The sequence below is a fragment of the Polyodon spathula genome, chromosome 21 (assembly GCF_017654505.1).
Source record: "Polyodon spathula isolate WHYD16114869_AA chromosome 21, ASM1765450v1, whole genome shotgun sequence".
Lineage (NCBI taxonomy): Eukaryota > Metazoa > Chordata > Actinopteri > Acipenseriformes > Polyodontidae > Polyodon > Polyodon spathula.
In genome coordinates, this window is record NC_054554.1 from 8,906,325 (window position 1) to 8,931,391 (window position 25,067).

The 25,067-nt window shown below is 35.3% G+C and overlaps 3 protein-coding genes across 4 annotated transcripts; 1 reads left to right on the top strand and 2 right to left on the bottom strand.

The window, feature by feature from the left end:
- Nucleotides 1-1,649: 1,649 nt before the first annotated feature.
- On the bottom strand, nt 1,650-5,620 carry si:ch73-103b9.2 (uncharacterized protein LOC100150067 homolog). Of its 2 annotated transcripts, XM_041221332.1 has the most exons (3): nt 4,732-5,620; nt 4,062-4,279; nt 1,650-3,765 (listed from the first exon to the last, which is right to left on the bottom strand). In XM_041221332.1, exons 1-3 carry the CDS (start codon nt 4,754-4,756, stop codon nt 2,716-2,718), a joined length of 1,293 nt encoding a protein of 430 aa, XP_041077266.1. In that variant the 5' UTR covers nt 4,757-5,620; the 3' UTR covers nt 1,650-2,715. The 2 variants fall into 2 exon arrangements, with proteins under 2 accessions (XP_041077266.1, XP_041077265.1); XM_041221331.1 differs by having other exon boundaries at nt 4,062-5,620.
- A 345-nt stretch (nt 5,621-5,965) lies between these two features.
- Nucleotides 5,966-11,083, top strand: LOC121296713 (protein phosphatase 1 regulatory subunit 3D). Its single transcript, XM_041222480.1, has 2 exons — nt 5,966-6,039; nt 6,911-11,083. The coding sequence occupies exon 2, from the start codon at nt 6,966-6,968 to the stop codon at nt 7,842-7,844; it is 879 nt and encodes a 292-aa protein (XP_041078414.1). The 5' UTR covers nt 5,966-6,039; nt 6,911-6,965; the 3' UTR covers nt 7,845-11,083.
- A 4,418-nt stretch (nt 11,084-15,501) lies between these two features.
- On the bottom strand, nt 15,502-23,333 carry LOC121296154 (CBY1-interacting BAR domain-containing protein 2-like). The gene is made up of 9 exons (XM_041221407.1): nt 23,257-23,333; nt 21,568-21,802; nt 21,098-21,166; nt 20,690-20,791; nt 19,087-19,092; nt 18,032-18,136; nt 17,467-17,580; nt 17,245-17,352; nt 15,502-16,840 (listed from the first exon to the last, which is right to left on the bottom strand). Exons 1-9 carry the CDS (start codon nt 23,274-23,276, stop codon nt 16,730-16,732), a joined length of 870 nt encoding a protein of 289 aa, XP_041077341.1. The 5' UTR covers nt 23,277-23,333; the 3' UTR covers nt 15,502-16,729.
- Between the last annotated feature and the right edge of the window lie 1,734 nt (nt 23,334-25,067).

A 25,067-nucleotide genomic window follows, 5' to 3' on the forward strand; every position in this document is an offset into this window, starting at 1 on the left:
AACAATTCGGTTGTTTTCTTAAACTACTTATTGCTGTCTAAGAGCAAGAACACTAACTTACACAAAACATCTAGTTCTGTAATGCAGGCATTTTAAGGTCTTGTGTGTGGTTTCACAGACCCTGACTAGTAATAGTCTTGGATAAAGTAGTCCAGGATTAGTGCTAATCACAATCCAGTGAAATTACCCATTAATATAATAAAAACACCAGTTTTATCAGTGGTCAATTGCAAAGAACTTGTAGAAAATGTAGTTCTTTGTTCATACTAAGCTGAGTTCTAGTTAGTACAGTACTCAATACAGACTTGCAAATGTATATTGTAAAACTTCAAATTAAAAATGTTTACACATGATTTTGTCTCAATGCTTGAGGTAGTGCATTTGTAGCAGTAGCCTAACTTTTGTCCTGTATAGTTGAAGTGTTTTTTTTTTTTGTTTTTTTTAAATGAAGTGAGGTAATATTACCTGGATGGATTTGCATGGCAGTAGCAATCCGTTACAATATATTTGTGTTGTAATTGTCGCCTAAGAAATAGCAGCACCCGATAACACCGTGTGTAACAATTTTATTTATTTATTTTTTGTTCCCGGGTAGTAAGTGTTATTTCCTAATTGCTTATGCCTCAAAAGTATAGAAAATTGCTATTATTCCCCACAAACTTTGCTTTTGTGACCAGGACAGTGATATTTCAAAATATCACTATTTCCAATGGGAAAACGGGCGAATGTGTGTCTTTTCGTTCACATAAAGTCAGAAAAAAACAACATATGAATCCAAATTAACATGTATTTATACTAAAGTAATACAAAAGTTAATTTGGATTCATATGTTGTTTTTTTCTGACTTTATGTGAACGAAAAGACACACATTTGCCCGTTTTCCCATTGGAAATAGTGATATTTTGAAATATCACTGTCCTGGTCACAAAAGCAAAGTTTGTGGGGAATAATAGCCATTTTCTATACTTTTGAGGCATAATCAATTAGGAAATAACACTTACTACCCGGGAACAAAAATTGTGTTACATAGTGTAATGGTATTTAACAAGAATTCGGAAGCATTAGAAAATGCCTTTACTAGTAGTATCTTTAATACACTAAATGTTATTGATATGTGTAACATAAATACACTTTAAAAAAAAAAAGTGCATGCATGCATTATATTTAGAGCCAAACCCTTTAAAAGTGGGAACTAACACAATTCAGTCATGGGCAGTAGTTTCTTACCTCGACAATGTAAAACCATGTTTTACAGTGCAGGATAATGAGTAATTGTGGTGAAAAGCAATGCATCTTTTAAATAAGCACATACGTGTTAAACTGACATGCACAGTGCTATTCTGACGTTAGAGGAATGGGTACTTAAGCTGTTCAACAAATGTTAACGAAGTATGTCATTGCTACAGTATTTCCGGCCAGAAAGAAGCTGCATCCTACAACTCAAAGCTTATGTAACAGTGGTGTTGCAAGATGAGTGTTTAAAGCAGCATTATATATATATATATATATATATATATATATATATATATATATATATATATATATATACATACACACACACACACACACCTCAAATATATATATATGTTCAGAAATACATGTTCATATATCTGGAAAATAACCACAAGTTCATATATCTCTTGAAATACACCGATGCAACAGTTTTCTTTGTTTACCAGTATAATGTTATTCTTCAAAACATTTGGATCTATTCAATTGATTTTAAGCAGTAGCGGATCTAAATACCGCTATCTCTTAATCATTCAAATAGGATTAGTTTTACAGAGAGAAATACACTAAATAGAATTATATTTTGTGTTTGATTTGATTTGTACAACCTTGGCAAAATAAAAAAAGGCATGTTTTAATTATCTAAAGACTGGCTGGCTTGTCCTTGTACAATTGCGTAAACCATGGCAGCCTAGAAGCATTTGTAATTTTTAAAAAAATATAATTTATTTATTTATTCATTTTTTACTGTTGACTGTAAAAAATATTGCTTAGTTATTTTTACTGCTAGACCTAGGGGTTAACAGTTCAGCGAAGTTTGATAACCGCAGCTCTATAACAGATGACATTTCCGTTCATCTTTGGGGAGCACGGTGGTTTAATTATTTTTATTTTATTTATTTTTTTAAACTAAGATGTTTGAGTTCAATAGTTGTTGGCACAATTTTAAAGTTGTAGTTTATCGGTGGTCTTTTACGTACTTGCTTTTAAAATTGATTCATAGCAGGAATTCATAATAAATAATCTTGAGAAATGAATGGTTGATTGCTACGCTAAGTTTATGGGATGGTAACATGTATTTTATTTTTTTAAATGGTGTTTTGTGCTCTAAGCTGCCTCTTTATGTTTGGTAAACAAATGTCAATGCATGACAAAGACTAAATATATGTGGAAAGGGTATTTATTGAAAGGGTATTTAGTGTGACGGTGAAACTACGGTTATACGGCTAACCGATAGAAATCAAATAGTTTAAACTGATTTCTTATTAAACAATATTTACATCCCTAATATTACATTTTACTTTGTTTATAAAGAGTGGTTGGAGTTTGAAAGCAGTTTTAACAAAGCAATACTATAGTTTCTTAGATAAATCTAATTATCTGGATTACCAGTTATTTCAAGGGCATAGTTATCTTAAAACAATGTTAACCCTTAATCACAAAATACGGTGTTAAAGCCTAGTTCCAGTGCCACAATAATAAAGATCACAGCAGTCGATGAGATGATACAGGTATCGGAACTCTAGTTCCTGATAGTACTGGCAATGCCTGTTGTGATGGTGGATTGGTTCCTCTGATTATATTTTTGGGCTTCAGCCCGAATAAAAGTTTGTGGTTCTGGCCATTCTTATTAAAAGTCACTGTACTTAAATCTTCTTGCCTAAGATTCCTTCCACTGCTCTGTGTAACCCGCCCATGCAGAATCCCAGTTGTACTGAATGAGGCCTCAGTTTTCTTTAAGGTATGAATCCTGTAAGCAGTCAGAATGTGTTTGCTTGGAATGTAGGGGGATTGAGTGTGCCAAAGCCCAGGTTCAGACTGAGCAGGGGACCTCGGCACAAGAGAGGCAACTGTAATCTCTCTGCTCTGGGGCTGATTCAGGTCCTTTTGTATACCGGGTGTGTCAGCTTTTCTCGCCTCTGCCTTGGGTGTTTTATCTGATCTGCTACTAGCTGTCCTATTGTTTGCAGTGCTAGCAGAGTCTATAATCTCACTTTTATTTGCTGAAGATAGCCGCCTTTGATAACTGGGACCAGCTGGTTTCACAGGTGGTAAGACAGCAAAACTGTTGATAACTAGAGCTTCCGAACGGCCCGTCTCCTTGGCTGACTTGCATCGTATAAGATTGTCATTTAACTTGTTTGCAGTTTCTTCAGGTGCACTCGCTTCAGCGTCTTCTGATTTTCCTTTGCACAATTGAGATTGTTCTTTTGCTTGTTTAGACAGTAACTGGTTTATAGAATTTGTGTTTAAATTGGAATTGCTTCTAATTGGAGTAGAAGCGGCAAATGATCTCCTTCGGTAAATTACAGGCGCAAGGAGGCTTTCAGTTGGAGCACTGTCAGCTGAACAGCAGGCCGGTTTGGAAGATTCAAAAGCTGCATTTGCTCCTTTAGAAGAATTTTGTTCTGACAGTTGTTGTACAGCATCTAAGCAAAGCAAGCAGTGGTACTCTGTGTCTGCCTGCTTGGATTTTCTGCTCTTTTTCTGAATTTGGAAACAGGCAAATGGAGAGGACAAACCCCAACCTTGAGTCTGTAGGGAAAGAAATAAGTAAAATTATATATTTCAGTGTGTTATATTAAGGAATCAAATAGCCCACTACATGTGTTGCAAATTATACATATATAACATGTCTGGACAACAAATTTATAAATATTTATAACTAAATCCACCATTCATCTAATACTAATTTTCTTACACTGGATTTTTAAAAAAAAGGAATGATGTGAATCAGAGTCTAATTTGGACTGATATTAAGATACATTGTGATTCAAAATCTAATGTTGCCTTAAAAAACAAAACAAACAAAAAAAACTAGCATTACTTACTACATCTCCCCAGCCTGAGTGAACGTAACATTCAAAAGGATCTTCATCCCTCCTATTCAGTTCTTCGCTGAAATCTAAAAGTGCATCAACACATTTTCTATCGAACTCATTCACTTCGATCTCTTCATCTTTCTCAGTTTTTGCATCGACTTCAAGGTTCACGTCTCTTTTGTTCTGGAAATCCATCATATTTTGAAACTGGGATTTAATAAAACTCACTAATGAAAAAGCAGAATAAAAATGACATGTTTGATCACTTTTACTAAATAAATCTTGAACACTCTCATAAACTAAACATAAAAAACTACAGTTTAGCAGTATGTGCATTGTTTTGTTCAATTCTGCAAAAATACACATGAATAGTTATAGATTTTAACCTTTTTTTTTTTTACCTAATGTATGTCAATGATACACTTTATGGAAACAACATAATACACGTTTTAAATTACACAACAGACAATGCATTGGTTGTGTAAAGATATGCCAGCAACCCTGTCCTATCCTAGCCCTTTAATTATGTTATTGTGAACATCTGTTTTCTTTTTTAATGTGAAGAACCGAAAAACACATACTACTATAAACCAATTTCACTGACAACTGTAGGATATACTCTTCAACAGTCAAAACTCAACTTTACAGTTTTTACAATTTAACACAACAACAAACTTACCTCCAGTCAAAGCGAAGATGGTCATTAATCGCACTCAGGTACCCACACTCATCAACAAAGGCAACCCGCTCTATACCACAGTTGCGAGTGATTTATCGCTACATACGTGTTGTTGAATTATTAATCTGACTAATATTAAAACGGTGTAAGAAACAATATCCGAATATGTTATATTAGAGTGGCAGAGGATACAAAAACATGTTCGGTGTCTAGTAGTGGAAGGTTGTAGCTCTGTTGCCACAGCAACCAACACAGCGAGAGGCACGCATTTTGGGTAGGAAGTGACGTTGAAACACCCGCAAACACACACACACACACACAAAAAAAAAACAACAGCAATGTGTTGTAAAAAACATTTGTTTCCCCACGAAAAAGTGGTTGTCATCAGATGTGTTACTGTATAGATGATCTCGTTATACTGTTGTTTGTTTATTGTTGCGGTGCTGGTATAATTTCGTTAAAACTTGAAATGAATACGGGTACTGCAGTTCAGCTCAGACTGATTTACTCAGTGGAGGTATTTTATTCATTCGTGAGGAGCAGTAATTCAGGGCAGGCGCTTATCCTCCTGATAGTCAAGTGGTATGAATACAGAATTCATGTTAGTTAAAGTTATTTAGCATGTGATAACAATATCTGTGTATTTACACATCTGCTGTTTGTAAACATCTCGAAAGCTTGTGATTAATTATTATTTAGCAAGTCCAATAAAAGGTATCACATGTCCTTCACTTTGTCTATCATCTTTGGACTAATACGGCTACCATTTCATATATCAATTAAATAGTGACTGCAGCTTCGATTACCTTGTAAGTGATACATTTTTTAACATAAGAACATAAGAAAGTTTACAAACGAGAGGAAGCCATTCGGCCCATCTTGCTCGTTTAGTTGTTAGTAGCTTATTGATCCCAGAATCTCATCAAGCAGCTTCTTGAAGGATCCCAGAGTGTCAGCTTCAACAACATTACTGGGGAGTTGATTCCAGACCCTCACAATTCTCTGTGTAAAAAAGTGCCTCGTACCAGGTCCCACAGCCACCTATAACTTTTCTTGGCATGCTCGTTTGTCCGTTTTTCACACATTTAATTTATATTATATATATATATATATATATATATATATATATATATATATATATATATATATATATATATATATATATATATATATATATATATATATATATATCTTATATATAAAAATCTTGGTAATCCTGGAGTGACGTCTCCGCAATTAGTTGCTGCAGTTCCACGACTTGCCGCTGAATGTTGAGCTTCCATACTTCCTGGATACAGACAAGACAAGGTAAGCTTTTAAATATTATTTATCAAACAATAAGAAAACATACAAATACAGTATATACGTGTTTATTATTGTCATTTTTATTGACTCAATTGCGTACAATTGTCTTATTAGAGTTAGAGGAATTAGAGTAACAAAAGTGACTAAAAATACAGGAAGTATAATGTCTTTAAAAAATGAAGGTATCGCAGTGAAACAGTAAACATTTATAAAGAGCCAAGTTATGAATCAGCTGTATAAATCTACAATTAGGAACGTGGCTGTTTATAGCAGGAACGATACACGCGGTGTATATTATATTTATATTACATTGCATACTATTTATACCACTTATGTTTACAATCATCCGAATATTTATTTAATTTAATTTCCCTAACCAAACTTAGTCATAATTAACAGTTATTACTGGGGAAAAAAAAAAAAAAGTACGGGACTAATGAGACAAAATTATTTTGAACACGACTGTGGTAAATGGCTTTTCTGGATACGCGGTAGAGCAATTGTGTTAATGACTGTGCGGCAGAGCCGTGCACGTTATCACGATTCTAAGCAGTGAAATACCCTCACTGACCTTAGGTATACATGAAATAACAACGTTTATGACGTTTTATATTATCGCGCAATTTTATTTATATTACAATAGATGCCACTTTTTGTAGATTGCTACAGATCAGTAAATTAAATTAAATCATTTTGAATACATGACCAACAAGAAAAGAAAAATAACCGGATTCCCCCAAACTCTGCAGATGCGTCAGTTGCCTGAACAATGACAGGCATCTAATTGGCGCAGAATACCGCAGTGTCACACAGCAGCAGCCTTAACATTCACTAAAATAAATGTACCATTTTTTCTTTTTTTTTAAACGGCTAGGATCTGCAGGGTCGTTTTTTCCCTCAAGAAGGCTGCGGCGCAATCTTCAGTAACCATGCCGCATCCGAGGGACTGCATACCGAGGAATTACAGCTGCATAGCAGCACTGTTTGGGAGTGTGTCAACCGCTGATCAAAGCAAAGAAGAGACGGCCAAAGAAGGCTCCGGGGAATGCACAGAAAACCATGTAGTTCAAGAGAGACCAAGAGGCAGAGAGACCGTCTATAAGCCTAATGTAAGTCCTACCTTGCGCAAGAGGGCCAAGTCCCTGCCGGCACCATTAGAACACAACAAACTTGAAATAAAACGGGCACCGAGCCCCGCTAGACAGAAGAAGGTCAGGTTTGCTGATTCTTTAGGCTTGGAGCTCATTTCAGTGAAGCATTTCTGCAATGCCGATGTACCAGAGGTACCAATTCATGTCATGGCCAGGCTGGAGCTGCAAAAACCACCCAACCACCTTTGGAACGTGGATGTGCTCAGAACACCTACGCAGTCCAACTTTTTGGAAACCCAGTTTGTTAACCCTTTGCAAGCCCCCAGATTCTTAGAAAGAGTACAGCAAATGAAAGTGTCTTTGGAAACAGTGGGCACAGATGACTTCAGCATCAACGGGGTAATCAGAGTCCTAAATATCTCTTTTGAGAAAAAAGTCTTCGTGAGGTATACTGTGGACAATTGGTTGTCTTTTATGGACGTGCCAGCTTCTTATATAAATAATTCCAGCAACGGGATAACTGATCGATTCTCTTTCAAGTTAATTATACCTACTTTTCTGGAATCGGGAGGTACATTGCAGTTTGCCATTAAGTACTGTGTAGGCGTAGAAGAGTATTGGGACAATAATAAGGGAAATAACTACGAGATAAAAAGCCACAGGATGAACGTCTCGCCACCAAAAGAATGGGAAAACGCTTGGATTCACTTCGTGTAATCCTAACACTTTGTTCAACGTTTGTATTGTCCTTTTATGCATTACCAAGTAAGTGAATGTTTGAGTTACCGATATTTGTAGAATGTATAAATGCATACTAGACGTACTGGTTCCTAAAACAAATTGTGCTTTGAAAAAAAGGGGAAATAAAAAGATATACATTTATATTTTTCCCAGCAACAAGTTAATTGTGAGATGTGTTTTTCCATACCATGCTGCATCCTAAGGGCCTGGCCCTGTTTAATAGCAGGCTGTATTTCTGGGTGTTTTATCTGACTTGTGGTTAAAGCCCAACAAAATTATTTAAGTTTATTTGTGTTGCCTAAAACAATTACATAAACGGTTTGTGTGTATAATTATTATTATTATTATTATTTTTACCACAATGATTGTGTTTTTAACAATTCTGCTGTACCCCGTTTGTCAATATGGGTCCATGTAATTATTCAAATGGATATTGAAATTAATTATGAACCATAACATGATATTTTTATATGAGTGTTGGAACCTGGAGTGCGTACAATATGCACTGTATGTTTTATAAATGTAAATTAATTAAATATAGCCTATACTTTTGTGATTGGGGAGCTACTGTATTTTGCCACCAATACAATACCGTTTTTCTTATATAATACCAGTTGAGTTTATATCCCAGACATGCAAAGGGTTTTGTTAATAAGAAGTAGGACTAAACTTCTGAAGTGTTGCTTGGTAGCAGGACCGAACATGTAGTTTTGAGTAATGCCAAATCTTTGATTTATAATGCTGTAATTATGTTAGTATTCACGGAAAAACAACACGTGTTAAAATATACAACACAGTAACATATTTTTTTAACAGATACTTTATTTTTCGGTGGATATTTACTTTTCATTGTATTGACTGTAAATGTTTTATGTTTTGATAGTACCTGAAAATGCATGTTCTCTTGATTACTTTTCTGTATCTCTTAACAGTTAACAATTTTGTTTTTTATTTCAAAGGTATATTTTTGGGAGGGGGACTATCATTTCAGAATGAATGTGCCAAGTATATGAAAAAGGGTTTATTGACAAGTGCAATATTAAAAGATTGTGGTATTATTTAGTTTACTGTAAGGATGCAAGCAAATGCTTTTCTTACCTTCTTGTTCCCTCATGTCTTTACCAGGGTATGGTATCTGATTTGTAAATATCAATTTTTACTAGGGAAGCAACGGTTAAAATGAAACTAGGCAATGCAAAATGTTCGTAAGAATTCCAAACCGGAAGTTACCGACAAAAGACCATATACAGTACCTGCTACAGCCATGGGTATTTCCATATCTGTTTCATTTCTTGTTGGGTGGCCGGGGGGGGGGGGGGGTTTAACCTGCTCAAAACCAGTGCAATAGGATATACACATTGTATATAATTTAAACAACATCTAATAATGGAGTATAGCATTGACAAGGCTTTCATTCTGCAGTATTTGTACCATTCAAAAGAAGTGTACAGGCATTGTACAGCACTGGTGCAGACAAATATTAAAATCTGACCCGACCTAATGACTCAGTTTAAGAATTACAACGTGATCTAGCAAATTTTTTTTTTTTTTTTTTGGCTAAATATAAAAAAGTTGAAAAGTTCTACATGCATTATTTTTTTAAGAAGCGCTTTATGATAAACGTATTTGTTACCGAAATCTGAACATTTGTAAATTTAAACATTTAGTGATGGTTACAAAGTTAATATTCAGAACGTATGTCTGGTAACAACTAGGCAAAGATTAATGCTAATTGGGATCTGATAGCAAGAGAGAAAACACAACCCTCTTCATATTTTTGTTTTATAAAAAAAAAAAAAAAAAAAAGTTCTCCACAGCTATGTGCTTTTAAATGTGGTTAAATATTTGGTTTATTATTTTATATGTCGAGTTTGGGATTATTTATTTTGTTTGTGAATCCTGCTGTTCTTGTATTCTGCCTAATATGTTTAGGGACATTTTGTGAATCATTTTCACCGCAATTTATATCTGTCAATGATATGTCTGCTGTAGTGTGGTGGAATGACCCTTCTATGGCCTTATCTATAGCAGAATTGTAGCCGCACATAACACATGTAATCACAAAATTTGTGTATCAGCAGATCTTACTTAAATCAATACTCTTCTGTAATTTCCTTTACATTTTTCTATTTCCTCTTTTGCCTTCCGCTGCATCGTATGTTCAAGGTTTTATCCATGCATGTGCTTGCAAAAAGTATTATACTGTGAATTTTAAAGAAGTTGGAGAGCAAAATGAAATTTAATGTATGAAGTCTTCCATGCAAGATTATGACTTGCAAGTTCATGTGAGGTTTCTGAACATGAAACTTGTTCCACGGTGGAACACCAGACAACAAAAGACAACATGTTTGTTGGTTAAAGGAAGTCAGTCATTGGCAAATGGTATTTCTCTGTACTTAACTGTTAACATGCAACTGTGAAACTTCTGTCCTCCTAAAGTATTTTTTATTGAGATGTGGCACTAGGGTGTGGTCTTTTCAAATGCAAATGAGTTTACCTCAAAAAGAAAAAGAAGAGGTAAGAAGACATGGTATAGTGCAAGTACGTAACTTGGGTGTGGGGAATGTGGGGAAAAAAAAATAGAATTTTTTAATTTATTTTTTTGTACATCACAGCTTCCCTGCACTACATAATTCCTAAGGAAGGGCTAACAACCAAAATATGATTTTTAAAATTAGTTTTGCATATACACTTATACAGTTAATTAAGATGAATATTTTTCTTCGTATTGTTATTTTTCTGTATAGTGTTTTAAATGTCCTCTTAATAGAAAGTATATTTTTGTGTGTTTATTGTTGCATATGATTGTAAAGCTGTATTTTTTTTTTTAACTATGCAAAACTAAAGAAAAACTTTCTTGTAGTAATGCAAAAATAATTGTTGGGTCTCTGTGAAGAGTATATGTTTGTTGTTTTTGTGTATGTAAGCTCATTGTCAACTGTGTGAATGTAAAGCAACATGTGTTCTTTATGCATGCACAGTAACCTATAATATGTGGAAAATCATTGTATTTTTATGGTGAATTTATAATGTATACTTCATATTAATAACATATATTAAAAGGCTTTGTGATGAGAGCAATTAAGAATTGTATTGAGATTCATTACTTATTTTAAGAGAATATATTTTTCTTGTATTCATTGACAAATTAGTTTTGGAGATGTTGCATACTGAGTAGATGTACTGTAGCGATTAACCCTGGGGAACAATCAAGCAATGGGGGACTGTGGCAAAGTGCCCGCCCCTGTGTGTATTTTGTGTTATATGTTGTATGTTAATGTTGGTGTATAGTCATTGGTACACAGGATTTAAACAGGTCTGTGTAACACAAGTGTTTAAAATGTATATTTGTATTTAGGCACGAGGATTGCACAGCACTTCACGTGCAAGTAAAAAGTAATAATATGTGAGCACGGGGAATTGCACTTATCTAAAGTAGAAGCAGTCAGTGAGAGTAAATAATTGGAGGTGAGAAATGGACTTGAAATTGATCAGTTCTGTCAGGATTCTCCCATGTGAGATTTTGTATTGCTCGACCTTGAGACGGAAGGACAAATGCCAAGAAGCCATGTCTATTCTGAGATGAAGACCTTATTTAAAAAAAAATTGTTTTTTCCTGAATTGTTCTCTGGTTTGATTTATCAAGGTATTTAGCAATTTGCGTCATGTATGTTAAAGGACAACACATCAGTAATGTTACAACAATAGGAAGTTAAAAAGATATATATATACATACATATTATTTTAGTTTTTCCTCTGTAACGCAAAGGCTAATGCAGTGCTTCCTACGTGCTTTAAAGCACCAGAATTTTTTTTAGGACAATCGTTGCAGAGTATGCTCACCAGCCATAGTTGCTGCAAACTATAGCAAATGCATAGTGTTGTTTTGGGGAAAGAATTGTAAAACTGTAAAATTACAGTGTAAATTTACCTTGATAAACATTTGTTTAATACAGAAATGACAGTAATTGTTGCTAAAAATGGTCATGAAGAATGCCTCTAATTTAAAATAAATGTGAAACTAGAGATACAGAGTAAAGTAAATCTGACCCAGATCTGGAGTCTGGTCTGAAAAGGATAGCTTTGCTTAAAAAACATTTTCAATGTGAGAGAGTGAAAAGCCCGATTTGCTTATTGTAACTACTAGCAGAGCCTTTGTGAGAAGCGTAACCTGACACAACAACATCAGAAACCGTGGACACTGTTTAATACACACCACTTAACAGTTAGACTGTGGCTGCTGATTGGTAACAAACAAACACATGCAATAATCAGGAAACTTAGTATACTGTAATGGCTTCAAACAACAGTGTAGTTTTGTTTTTATTCTTGCCATTCTCTGTTTGTAGATTCATACAAAGTGCTGGCACCTCTGTTTTGTTAATACAACCCCAGAGCTGTGGCCAGACTGGGTTTTTTAACTCAGCATCTCTTCAGTGTAATGCTTGTGGTGCCAACCGAACCCGCAGTTCTGACAGTAAGTTTGTAATTAAAATATATAGTCTTAAAGTTATGAAGATTTTACCAGATGAGTCGTGACTCCTGTAAATTGTCTTTCCATGTAAAATATTACAACATGATAAATGGTGTTGGAAAACATGGATTGAGAATTGATTAGGGGTTTGCTACGCATGTGGACTAGCAGAGCTATACTGGTGTTCTTTTCTGAAAAGAGACTAATATTGCAGATAGCAGACTGTTTGGTTCAAATTGCATGTACTGCTAACCACTGATAGAGACGATGCGTCTACAAACTGCCCAACAATGACTGCAAGCTAACGAGATAACAATGCTGTGGACTAGAAGGGAACAGGCTCTAGACTTCAGAGAGATCAAAAGAGATAATCCCACTGGCATCAATGGGGGTCGCAAGGAGATAACAAAAGGCAGATGTATGGACCTTTTGTCTCCAGGAGTGTGAAGAATGCACTGAGTTCAGAGGTTGTCACACTAGACCACACACACAGACACACACACATTAACACTCACACAATAAATTAAATTACCTTGACCATTGGTTAATGTCAGAGAAAGGGGAGGTGGACCATCTATACAGAAGGGTATTTAATGTCACGCAAACATTGTAATTTTGAGTGTTTTGTCCTGTACCTGGGACCAGACTCCCTGCATATTTCAATAAACCTGGCAACTGATTGAAGAAAAGGACTCTGTGCATTTTCTTGAATCTACTTACTCACCATCTATTTTTTAAGTACTTCAAATGGAATCATAGTATAGATATAATATATTATGCAAATCTACACAATGGCAAATTCTACTAGATCCTTATGTTATTTTCACTGTAAGCTAGCCACATCTAGGGAATGTCTACAGAAACCAGTATTTCAAGAGTTTCTTGTGGAGATAATATTTATCTTGCTTTGGGGGGACAAAATCTTCCTGTTGTTCTTAAATATGCTGTATTGTTATCGTATTTAGTGATGGCTGGCCGTATTTAGACTCACCACTGTTTAGATCATTAAAATAGACCCTATGGTCTTATGTCTTACTTACATTTGGAAAATTTTTCTGGTCTTTTAGAGGCTACATAGGCTAAGCACATCCATAACTATAAAACACTCAAGTGACATATTTAGTCATTTTAAAAGAAATTTAAAAAGTGCCATGTCAGACATTATGAAGACACTGAGAAACACTTCCTTTCAAACAGATGGTTTCATAGACCCAGGTTAGTTCCAATCTTGGATTACTTTACCTAAACTAGCATTAGGTAGTCCAAGATTAGTGCTGATCTTGGTCTGTGAAACCAGCAGTTAATGTTTGCCAGAGATCATCTCTTAGTATTACTACTTATTCTTAAAGGTAGGTTGTATTTATTACCTCACACAATACTGAAAATTGTGTTTACAGTGTTAACAGTGTACAAAAACACAAATAATGGAAACAAAGAAGAAACAACAGGTCTTTTTTTGTTTGTTTACATTTATATTTTGCTTCTCTGAGCTAGAATCACGCTTATGTGTGATTTATATTGTAGCAGGTAGTAGCAGGAGGATGGGTGTTTAATTCAAAGAGGGATACAACTTTTGTGCCGGCTGCAACTAAAACTAGTAAAGAAATCTTATTTTAGTGTAAAATTGAACGTGATTGTTGGGCATGGCAACTTTAATTTACAAGTCACTTTTTTAAATCAAGCTGTTTTTACTCCAGTTCCCTACTGAATCAGTTCTGTTCAATATCTGCTGAATTAAGGTTTCTATAAACACGGCTATAGAAAGATTCAAATAGAACTTAAAATACTGTGCACTTCTGACAGCGTTGCCCAGTCACACTGGCAACCCTTTAAAGGGAGTGAGTGCTAATAAAAGCTTGGACAATAATTTTTCCATGTCTTGTATACTGCAGTTACCTGGGTTTAAAGGGATCAGCACCAACTAAATTAGACTAGTTAGGGGTGATTCTACAGCAAAACCAAGCTTTGGGGTTTTGAACCATACTCTATGGCTTTGGATAGGATTACATAGGAGTTTGTGTGAGACATGAAGTTCCATGGGTTGGTTCTTGATTTTAGAGTGAATATGTAGATAAACTAGGCTGCATCTCATGGGAAAGGTAGCTTGAACTCATTTATCTGGGGCCTCAATTTACTTTGGGCAGCTTTTTGCTGTGTATTCTGGGAGATGCACATTCAAGCAAATGTGGCCTTATCTTTCAATATTAATGCCTTCCAAATAGCAGACTTTCTACATGTTTGATGTTTTAAGCCAACATAAAATCTACTCATTTACATCAAATTAAGCACTGTAAATGGGATATAGATGCAGAAGGTGTGTACTCAAGGTATGTCTGTAGACACTCTGCTTGGGTTTAGTCCCCACGAAGGAAAGGCTACAGATGTGTGGAAAGGAATATACAGTAAGCCTTTTTTGTGTGTGTAGCTAAGCCATCTAATTAGTTGAGCTAACATGAGCAATCTTAATTTGAAAGTCCCTCAAGACAGTGCCACCCACCACTCTCATTCCCAATGAAGAGAGGCACATAATTAGGTCCATAGTGCATTGCATTCAAAATAAAGGACAACTAATTAGATGATTTAAAAAAAAAAAAAAAAAAAAGAAGCAGCTGCTGCGTTGCTCTGGATGATCATAGTAAATTAGTATTTGAAGTTTTGCCATCTTGTGAATCAAGTTTCTAAGGCAACCTCTGTTTACCTCCCTGTCACAAATTCTCAACAACAGAACAGCACCTACTGTTGTTTATTTTCTGTTGCAGGTCTTCAGTGTGTGTGCAAGGATGGATATACTGTGAAAGATGTGGGCTCGCCCATAGTGGAGTAAGTGCGGGTGCACCCAATTTTTTTGTTTTAAAAAAGAATCTTTCAGTAACATATAAAATCTAATCAGATACTTTCTCAATAAAAAGGCACAGTACTATGTTGTTTTAATTAGTTTTGCAACACTTTTTCCTTTCTTCCAGTAAAAAAGTTGTGCAATTTTTGTCCTGTTACAAAAAGTTTAGTGAACATTTTAAGGTCAGTGCTCATTGGCAAGAGAGAGAAAGGGAATTAGAAAATAAACGTTGCATAATAATTATTTAGAGAATAGGAAAATGTGGTAATGCTTTATTTTGCATAAAATGTATTTAAAGTACCATATTTAATTGAAATGCAGTTACATATTTATTGAAGTTTAGATACGTGTTAATACATATTTATGTCTATGCAATATGATTGTTTTTAATTACTTTTTATTTATTAAAGGATTAGTTTGAATTACAGCACATGCAATGATTAGGTCCCAGGGAGAACAACTTTCCATATTTTGTATTGTAGTTGAAATAGTTTGAATTTTAAATAGATCCAGATATCTTAATGGTGGACCAACAAGAATTGATCATTTGATTAGTTTTGTTATACTGAGCGCATTTTACAGATAACAGTAATATTTAGATATTGATATTTTCAACATGGCTTGCATACCACGTGAACCACTATGTTACACTTCACAATGCCATTAAATTAAACTGTGTCGTGTTTTTAGACAGAGTGGCACAGTTTCCCAAGACAAAAGAAGATGCTTGTATTGTGATTTAGTGCAGTAGGACTTTAACAATTTAGTATCAACATGGCCTACGCACCAAACTACAGTAGTGACAAACGGTCAAATATCATGGGAGCACTGAACTACAACCAGCATTCTCATCCTGACAGCATTCATCCAAAATACATTATATTTAAAACAATTCACACAATTTGGGGGAGTATTGAACTATGAAATTGCTACAGCTTCATGGCTCAGCATTCATCTCTTAAAGTAAAGTATGTGAATGCCAGTCACATCAATTTGTGCGTTCTTGTCTAGCATGAACAGCGATTTACTAAAAATTAAGCCGATCCAGGATCAAACGTGGGATCCAGCTGTAGGAACCCAAGTTTCCACCCTGAACATGTTTTTTACAAGTTAAATATTAATGGTAGGTCTTCCTATATACAGTAATCTTGCTTAAACATATACACAACACATTCATCTTCATAAAAAATAAAACTGTTTTATTGACTTTCTGCACTGGTAAAACACACACAGACACAAAACAATGTTCCTGATGCTTTGATGAAACCTTCACACTACATATTTTAATTACAATGGCACCCTCTATAGGACCAAGGTTGCACCATTAAGCAGCATACAATTAATTGGGTAGCTGAGTAGAAATGTATCTGTCTCAATGTAAAAAAAATTAAAAAAAGATCTACTGTATGTACACAACCAAAATAATAATTGCAAATACAGATTAAACAAAGCATCATACACATTATTTTGTGTTTATTAATATTACAAATAATACTATAAACTATATATAAAACTAATTTAAATGCAATTGTTCTTTTCTCACAACAATTGTTATCTTCTGATCCGTGCGTATTCTTCATCCAGGTCCTCTAAATCATCTTCCTCTTCCGATTCATACTCATCCTCAATTTCCTGCTGTCTACGCAATGTACTCTGAGGGTTCTGTGTGAGAAAAACATTAATACAGTGTTACCAGGTCAGAAATGTCAGACACATGGTACAAAGTAAGTGCCAGCTGGCAGTACCGTTGGTAGCCAAAATGTGTCATAAAAGCTTGAAACATACACCCAGCTATATATAGGTAGTTTTATGCACCAATGGAATAACTAGGATAATAAAACAAAAACAAATATATACCAGACCCCTATACCTTATATATATAGGTAGGGCTTTGAAAATATTCTCCATATGGTTCTAGAGGCACATCTAGGTCATGTATTTCTATTTGTGAAGCAGCTTGGTGCTCTGTGGTGCATGTGATGATACCTTAGCCTTGGTATTGCATATCTGAACAGAGAAAAAAAGCACATGCTACTGTGAGGAATGGATACAGTAGTATTACTCACCCTCCGGGTTGGGCTTGGACCGCGTTGCATAGAAGAAGTGGATCTACTGGTTGGTAAAGCCATGGAATCAATGGTACCGTCATAAATATGGACCCTTGATCTGTACGTCTGCAAAATCAGTTACAAGCTAATTCAAAATGATCTCATTAATAGTACAGTACTTGCTTAACAATTTGTTTGCCATGATGTTTATAAATCTTAATTTATTAACTCTGCTCTTACCTCCAAATCTTTCTCCATATCGAAGTTTTCCAGGTTTTGAAAAGTGCTGGAGTAAATTTCCAGGGCTTTTGCATGGAAAAGCATCTCAATGGTTAGAAAGTCTGAGAAAATTTTCTGAAAGACAAGGATGCAAGACCAGCTCGCTGAAAACACAAAACGGTATGTAGGTACGAAGGTACATTAATTAATAATCTGATCCAACCCAAAGCAATAAATAAATCATGAAACATAAACAAAATGATTCTTCCTATAAATGTACAGTACGTTTATTTGTAAGCACAACAAGTGTTAGGATATGGAGAATTTGGCTAAATAAAAAAATGTGCTGAAGAACTGAGTGTCTATAAAACCACACGGTTCAATTATCATAAAGAATAAATTAATTCACGTAGAAAAACAGTTCATTCTTTTTTCTTAATCCAATAATTACTGTCATTACTTCAGCAGCATTTCTCTCCATGATGTTTTTCAACTTTCTTTCTTTCAATGTGTAAGCTACTGAAAAAAAAATGTTATTGTGTAATGATTGTTATTGTGTTATTCTTTCTTTTATGTTACACAGTACCTTGATGTCTTCCATTTTTTGTTTCTGGAAGTCATTCATGGTTTCTTCAAGCTGGCGCGTGGTGTGGGAAGCTTCAGCTGAGGCTTTCTGGGCACTGGCTTCAGCCTGGATAAAACAGGAAAGGATCGTAAAACTAGACGACTCAATACAAAGGAGGATATCATGCTTAATGTGCTACACTTTATTAGTGACAAGAAAGAAGAAAATGTAAGGTATTCTTATAACTGATATTGTTTATAACTAGTTTAATTGACAGGGTTATTAAATAATCTGGCAGGCAAAATGGCTTCTCTTTTTTTCAAGGTAAAGACAGAAATAAACAGACAGCCATGACATTTTGTCCTCCCCATTTACTTCCTGTGTTACAGGTAATAGGATCCTACTAGCCCCTGTATAGTTTTCTGTTGGGTCTTGTTAGCTGTAACACAGCAAGGGTTGTGACAGGAAAACTGGCTTCACCTCAGTCAAAGAGAAGTCTGGAAAAAAGCTCAACAGCAAAAAAAAAAAAAAAAGTGAGATTGTGGTTTGTTAATGAGAGGTAAGAATGTGTGTTTTTTTTAACTATTGGTAATGCACTTTTAAAAATATTTAAGCCATAATTCTATTTTTTTTTATCTAATGTTTTGTAACATTATATAGGTATTTTTCTCCTTTCTAACAAAAGGTGCAAATTTCACAGACTGTAGAAGTAAAAGCTTTGTCAACAAAGCCGTTTAAGGTTAACTACCATTGTATTAATGATTTGTTAATAAACTGTACTGGTGCTTCTAAACTCCAGGTCCTGTATGTACATAATGTAACCATAATGTTTGAATGCTTTTTGGGAACCAGCTTTGATGATGCATGCATCACTGGACGATGTGTGTATAAAATGTGATGTTGCTGTTTATAAAATCAAGGTAAAATAAATACAATCTTTTACATTAATTTGTCAATCGCTTTAAGAAGTCCTATAGTCTCATCGTTAAGGAGGACTGAACCTATATGCAGGAAAAAAAAAAGACTGGAAACTTTTCATTGCTGCCTTGGCATTCCTCATTGATCAAGATGCATACCTGGGACTGAAAAGAAAACTGTTAAGGAAAATCTATCCTTCTTGTTGTTAAACACAAAAAGCTGTTCTTTTGTTAATGCATATCAAGTAATACATTTAAAAAACAGATGCATACAGTAGTGTGCTGCACTTCTGGAAGGTAAAATGAGTAGCATGAAAGACACAACATCATAACAATTACAATAACATTATAATTGCAATTAATATAAAACAAAAATCCAACTAACACCAATCATCATTCAAACTAATTTAGCAATCCATTGATGTGCCTTGATTCATTAAATGCACCTGGCACATTGTGAACCACAAGTGAATTGATTCTCAACTGAACACCTGTAACTGAGCATTAAGATAATAAATAGTACAACCTCTACAGTCGATGTTGTGATCACACAAACCTCCTGCTGATATAATCTGTAATGTCTCATTAATATCTCATTCATGGCTACATTGATCGCTGAAATGATGATAATGTGAATTAAGGTAGCACTATCACAGCTGCTGCTTATGGTAATAAACCATCACTGATAATACAGAATTTGGCTTGTTTTCTGTTTAAAAAAGAGATGTAACCTTTTTAAAAGTAACTGAATTTTTTTTTTTTTAAATGCTACTGTATTAGAACAGTGTATATGCTTGTCTTTATAATTAGTCTTTAGGCATGTGATATTTGGCTTGGATTTGTACATTTCTGAGTAAAGTATTTCAATTATAGGCACCAACAGTTAATGTGAAAGTAGTGAACAGCAATGCAGCAATTTCTATTTGACACATGAGTTATCCTGTTCACACTTAAATGACGTTGTTGCACAAAACACTACACAACCAAACTACTGGCATCCCCCGATTGTGCAATTTGGACAGTTGGCACTGATTTCACTGGTTTCATCTTGTTTACAAATCACCTATTTGAGCTGTATTTGCATCTGTGTGTTGGATGTGCTCTGAATCATGCTTGTCTTTTGTTTTCAAAAGCACCTACTGTGACATCTGCCAAATCTTTTAACACATTTGGTTTGAGACCTTTTAACTTCCTCCTGGTTTCACGTTTTTTTTGTTTGTTTGTTTGTTTGTTTGTTTGTTTGTTTGTTTGTTTTTTCTGGTGTTCATCATGCTTCCAAAAGCAGACGACTGAGAAAACAGCCACCTGGAACATGTCACAAATAGACAACCAAATAATACAACCACCTGGAACAAGACAAGTAGCTAAAGCAGATCGCTTTGAAATAGAGCCCTGCTCTACTCAGCTTACCACAGTATTTTTGCAGTTTTCCCATGCTTTTCTGATGGTTATACTATGCATTTAACATAGTTTGCCATGTTTATTAATATGCTTTACCATACCTTGCTATTCTTTACAATGCTCACCTATGTCGTATCATGCTTTCACTATGCTTTCTTACACTTTGTCATGCTTTTAACTTTTCTTGGGGAGGGTGGACATCAATTTATGCAAGTTAGTTACCAGCAGAAAGTTCTGCTTTTCAACTGAACTCATATTGACAATGTCCATGAAATACAAATTCGTTTTTTTAATAAATAAATAAATAACACAACACAATACAATACACCAGCAGAAATGTCGTGAGTTTTCAAAAGGATACAATCCCATGTCTGTCTGAGGGGTTTTTCAGCCTAATCTTCTCCAGTTTTTCCAGTTCTTTCATCTCATGGTTCCGAATACTGTTGAACTTCTTCATGTCTGCCTGGAGAACATGACAAATAGACAATGAAAGAATAAATACAAATGTTGGATGTCCCTACAGAAAAGTTAAAAAAAAAACTAATGAAACTTGTATTCCTGCGCACGCCCCTGAGGGCAATCATTGTTAATTATCAGGCTGTACATCCAGGAGACATGTGCCACTATGTACACTGATCCCACTATTGTTTCATAGTGTATTAATGCAGAAGGGAAACAAGATTCTTCTGAATAGCTACTCAGTTACTGCTCCTCTATGTCCCTTGATGTTGCTAATGATAATCAGTCATGTAACCACGGCACCATTTACCCGTTTTTGTTTGATAATGTCTCCATAAGCTTTCAGTGGCATGACAACCCTGTTTTCCAGTCTCTCCACCTACGAAAACAAAGTCCTGCTGAGTTAAAATGTAATGCAATAAGGCCTAAGGCAGTTAGCTGTTTGTTCGTTGGCTATAAAATTGGTAGGAGCAAGACTAATCATAATTAGAAATGGGCCATGATAATGTCTGCATCGCCTTTGAAAATACAGTATTACCTAAATAAATTCACAATAATCCGCAGTAGGTAAAAATAAAGAGCCTTTTCCCATGGTTTTGAAACCAAACTTCTCTAACAGTACATGTCAATCTTGTCATTGTCTTTTTGTCTGTAAAACTATGTACGCCAACATTAGCAGTATTTAGATCCTCCACTGCTTAAATGAATTGTGCAAACTTCAGGACACAATCTCCTGGCTAACTGAGTTCTGATTCAGAGTTAATCAGTGAGCTGCCTTACCTCTGCCTGTCTGTAGTCCTGCACCATGGCTAAATCATCAGCTAGGCTCTTCAGACATGTTCTCAGCTCAGGATTCTCAGTATTGGCAAAATCGCTAAGCTGTTTAACCAACAGATCTGCCTTGTCTCTGAGTTTGGCTGTTTTCCGAGTGTAGGAAGCCATCAATGTGCAGAACTGGCCCAGATATTTCTCAGCATGGCCTACTGTGGTTTCCATGATCTTCACTTGGGATTCCCTTAAAAAATGTAGGATCATTCAGTGACTGATATGACATTCTAGCAGGCTGCTCATTGTGGTCACATATATACAATTAAAAACTAATTATTAATCTTGTTAATTGATAGATAAATAGCAACCAGGCTGTTGTTAGGAGGCACATATTTCGTTTAGTGATATGCATTGCATTGAGAGCAGTGGTTTGCGAGTGTGGGAGATGCAGTTGCATTATCAATACAAATTCCTGGAGGGCAACAGCTTGGCCTCCAGGGCGTATTGTGGGGATGAATGAGGAAAGGCATAGTCGTATTTTAATCTATATGATATAGGCATGTTTGATGCAAGATAGAAAACATGCAAATGTTCTGGCCTGTCAATCTGCTGATTGTATCTCTTTAATGAAGTCAGTGACCTGAGACATCATTAGCTAGCTGTACTGTATGTTTTTATTTCACTGGCTAGCAGGAAAACTTACAGAAAAGGAAAAGAAAGTAAATTTAAGTTTGATATCCCTACTCGCAATAAAGTAGAGACAATGCTGTTTCCACTTTGAGACAATTACAATTTGTATTTATTTTGAGTAAAAACTAAATACATTATCTAACAAAATAACAAATATCAATTTTGTTTGTTTTAGTGAATGCCCTAAAATACAACAAACTTGGAAAACAAACTTCTGCATGCTTGTTCCTGGTGTCACTGCTGGTAAAACTTCAATAGGGTCTCCCAAGGGACAGCAGAGAAGTACCAGTCATTATTGGAACAAGCAGAGAGGCATTTCAGGCAACCTTTGTGGGTATGTTTGTATTAATCTGTCCAAGCAGCCCTCACATTTCTGTTTGAGGAAAAATCTCATAGCAACCACTTAGCCAGGACGCTGCAGTTTTTGTCCTTGTGTTCAGGTGCTGCATACTTTCTGCCAAAACACTCGCTCGAATTAATGTGTCAAACAAGGCCTGATGACACCAGGAACGGAATGTCAGCAGCTCTATGGAAACGTGTATGAAATGATATCCCTGAAGTGCGACACGAACTTTAAATAAAGTATACCGTGGTTTTTACATGCTTTATGAAAATACTGTGCGTTTACAATGTTTGGCATTTTATTTGACAGCGCTTTACCGATAATGCATTTTTAAAAGTATCGTGATATACCACATTGAACTTTTTAACGACGCCGGGTTTGCAGCCAGCTGCAATTAAATTGTAGATGTTATTTAGAAGCCACCAGTGACGGTTAGAAATAGAATACGTGTCATTCTTCTTATATGAATAATTCTGCTATATTAAATCATTATTATGCACTAATAAATCAATTTGTAAACTCAAATTAACAGGTGTATATTGAGAGGTCGGTACTTTGCAAATCACATCTAAAAATAGATCGACATAATCGTTTAACAGAATAAACCTTACAAACGAATGTCTGACACTGAGTATATTTAAAGACATTATTGCAAAAAGTATGCTTACCTGGAGAGGAGGGTGTTCATGGTGCTTGAGCGAAAAATATACTTTTGCCTGAAATGAAATGCAACTAGCCCAACACCTGCAACAGGTAACGCTGCAAACGTGTTGCCATGGGAATGTCAACAACATTCTCAAGCCTCTTAGCTTATCATTTGAAGAATACATTTTCAGTTCGCCACAAGAGGGAAGCACGTTCATATCTTTAAAATGACTTGCAAGGTGAGATTTAATATAGGCTAAAAACAAACAAACACACACACACAAACCGCAATGAGCAGCATTCGTTTCAGTGAAATCGGGTGTAACACAGAATGCAACTAATATAATATACATGTGCCAGTATAGATTTAAAAACTTGTGGCATTTATTTTTAAACACGGTGAGTCAGATACGTAAATGCTAATGATATATGTTTAATCATTATGGTATACTGTAGCCACAAGTGTGTTTTGATATTATATACAGTATGCACCCTACTTTACTCAATGAAATACTAATCATACAGGAATTCACCCAACCGTTACCTAACAACTCTTCTTCTTCTTCTTCTTCTTCTTCTTCTTCTTCTTCTTCTTCTTCTTCTTCTTCTTCTTCTTCTTCTTCTTCAGCAGTGCAACAGGCAAAACAGTCAGACTTCATAACCCTTTAGCTTTTAATGTATTGTATCATACTTAGTTATAGATGATGCACAATAAATGGAAATGTATTATAAATGTTCTTAAAAAAAAAAACACAATTCTTCTGTTGGTTTATTTTCCTAATCTAAAATAATTGCATATAATAAATGTGGATAGCATTTTAAATGGATGATTACCAATTTATCAACATTATTATTATCATTAGTAGCAGTAGTAGTAGTCCTCATAGTAGTGGTAGTATTTTCAAGGTGAAAGTTAACAGTGTTCCTTGCCATTTTGTCTGTTTGCAACCTTCCCTTCCTTGATCTATCTGGACGTGTGAGTTACCATCAGTTAGGCGTGGAGGGGGAATTATGTTTTGATGTTTCTGCCAATTTTCCCCTATGGACAGGAGCTATAATCTGCCATGATATACGCTTCAGACAAGCAGCCTCAGAATCCTTCCCACCATGCAGGGCTTTTCCCTTCTCCATTTACATGGGGGAAATGGAAACAATACACTGTATTCAACTCCCTGCTTTATCAAAGACAGCAAGACCTACTTTTAAAGCATTAAGCTGCTATAAAAGCCATTACAATCCTCTGCATTTAGGTAACAATAAGCAGGAAAGGTCTACAGGAAGGAACCTCCAGAACATGACCTGAGCTTGTTTTAATTGTTCCTTTGAATATTGTCAGAGCTGCTCTCTCTCTCTCTCTCTCTCTCTCTCTCTCTCTCTCTCCTCTCTTTCTCTCTCTCTCTATCCCGGGAAGGTTAAGCTCTTTTGCACATGCCGGCAGCGTCTGTTTTTCTCATCTACCCTCCTGTGTGGAGATAACCCCCGACTGGGAGCTTGTCGCTGGAGCTGGCTGTAACTTGATGCTACAGATTAGCTGAATCTTAGCTATGTCAAGCTTCAGAGCAGGTTAGCTATGTTTTATAGCGTCTTCCAAGAAAGGGGGAAAAATCACATTATCCGATTCAAATGTCAAGAGTTAACATCCAAATTGCTGTATTATTTCTACAATACTTAATGTTGTAAGGTGTACACTTGGGAAAATCTAAAATTGTACATGCCACTTAACTTTTAAACAACATAGCTAGTTAGTATGGCAAGCATAAGAAAAAACGAAAATTAATAATGGTAGAGAACACATGCAATAGGAAAATAAATGGGTAAGAAATAAATAATATAA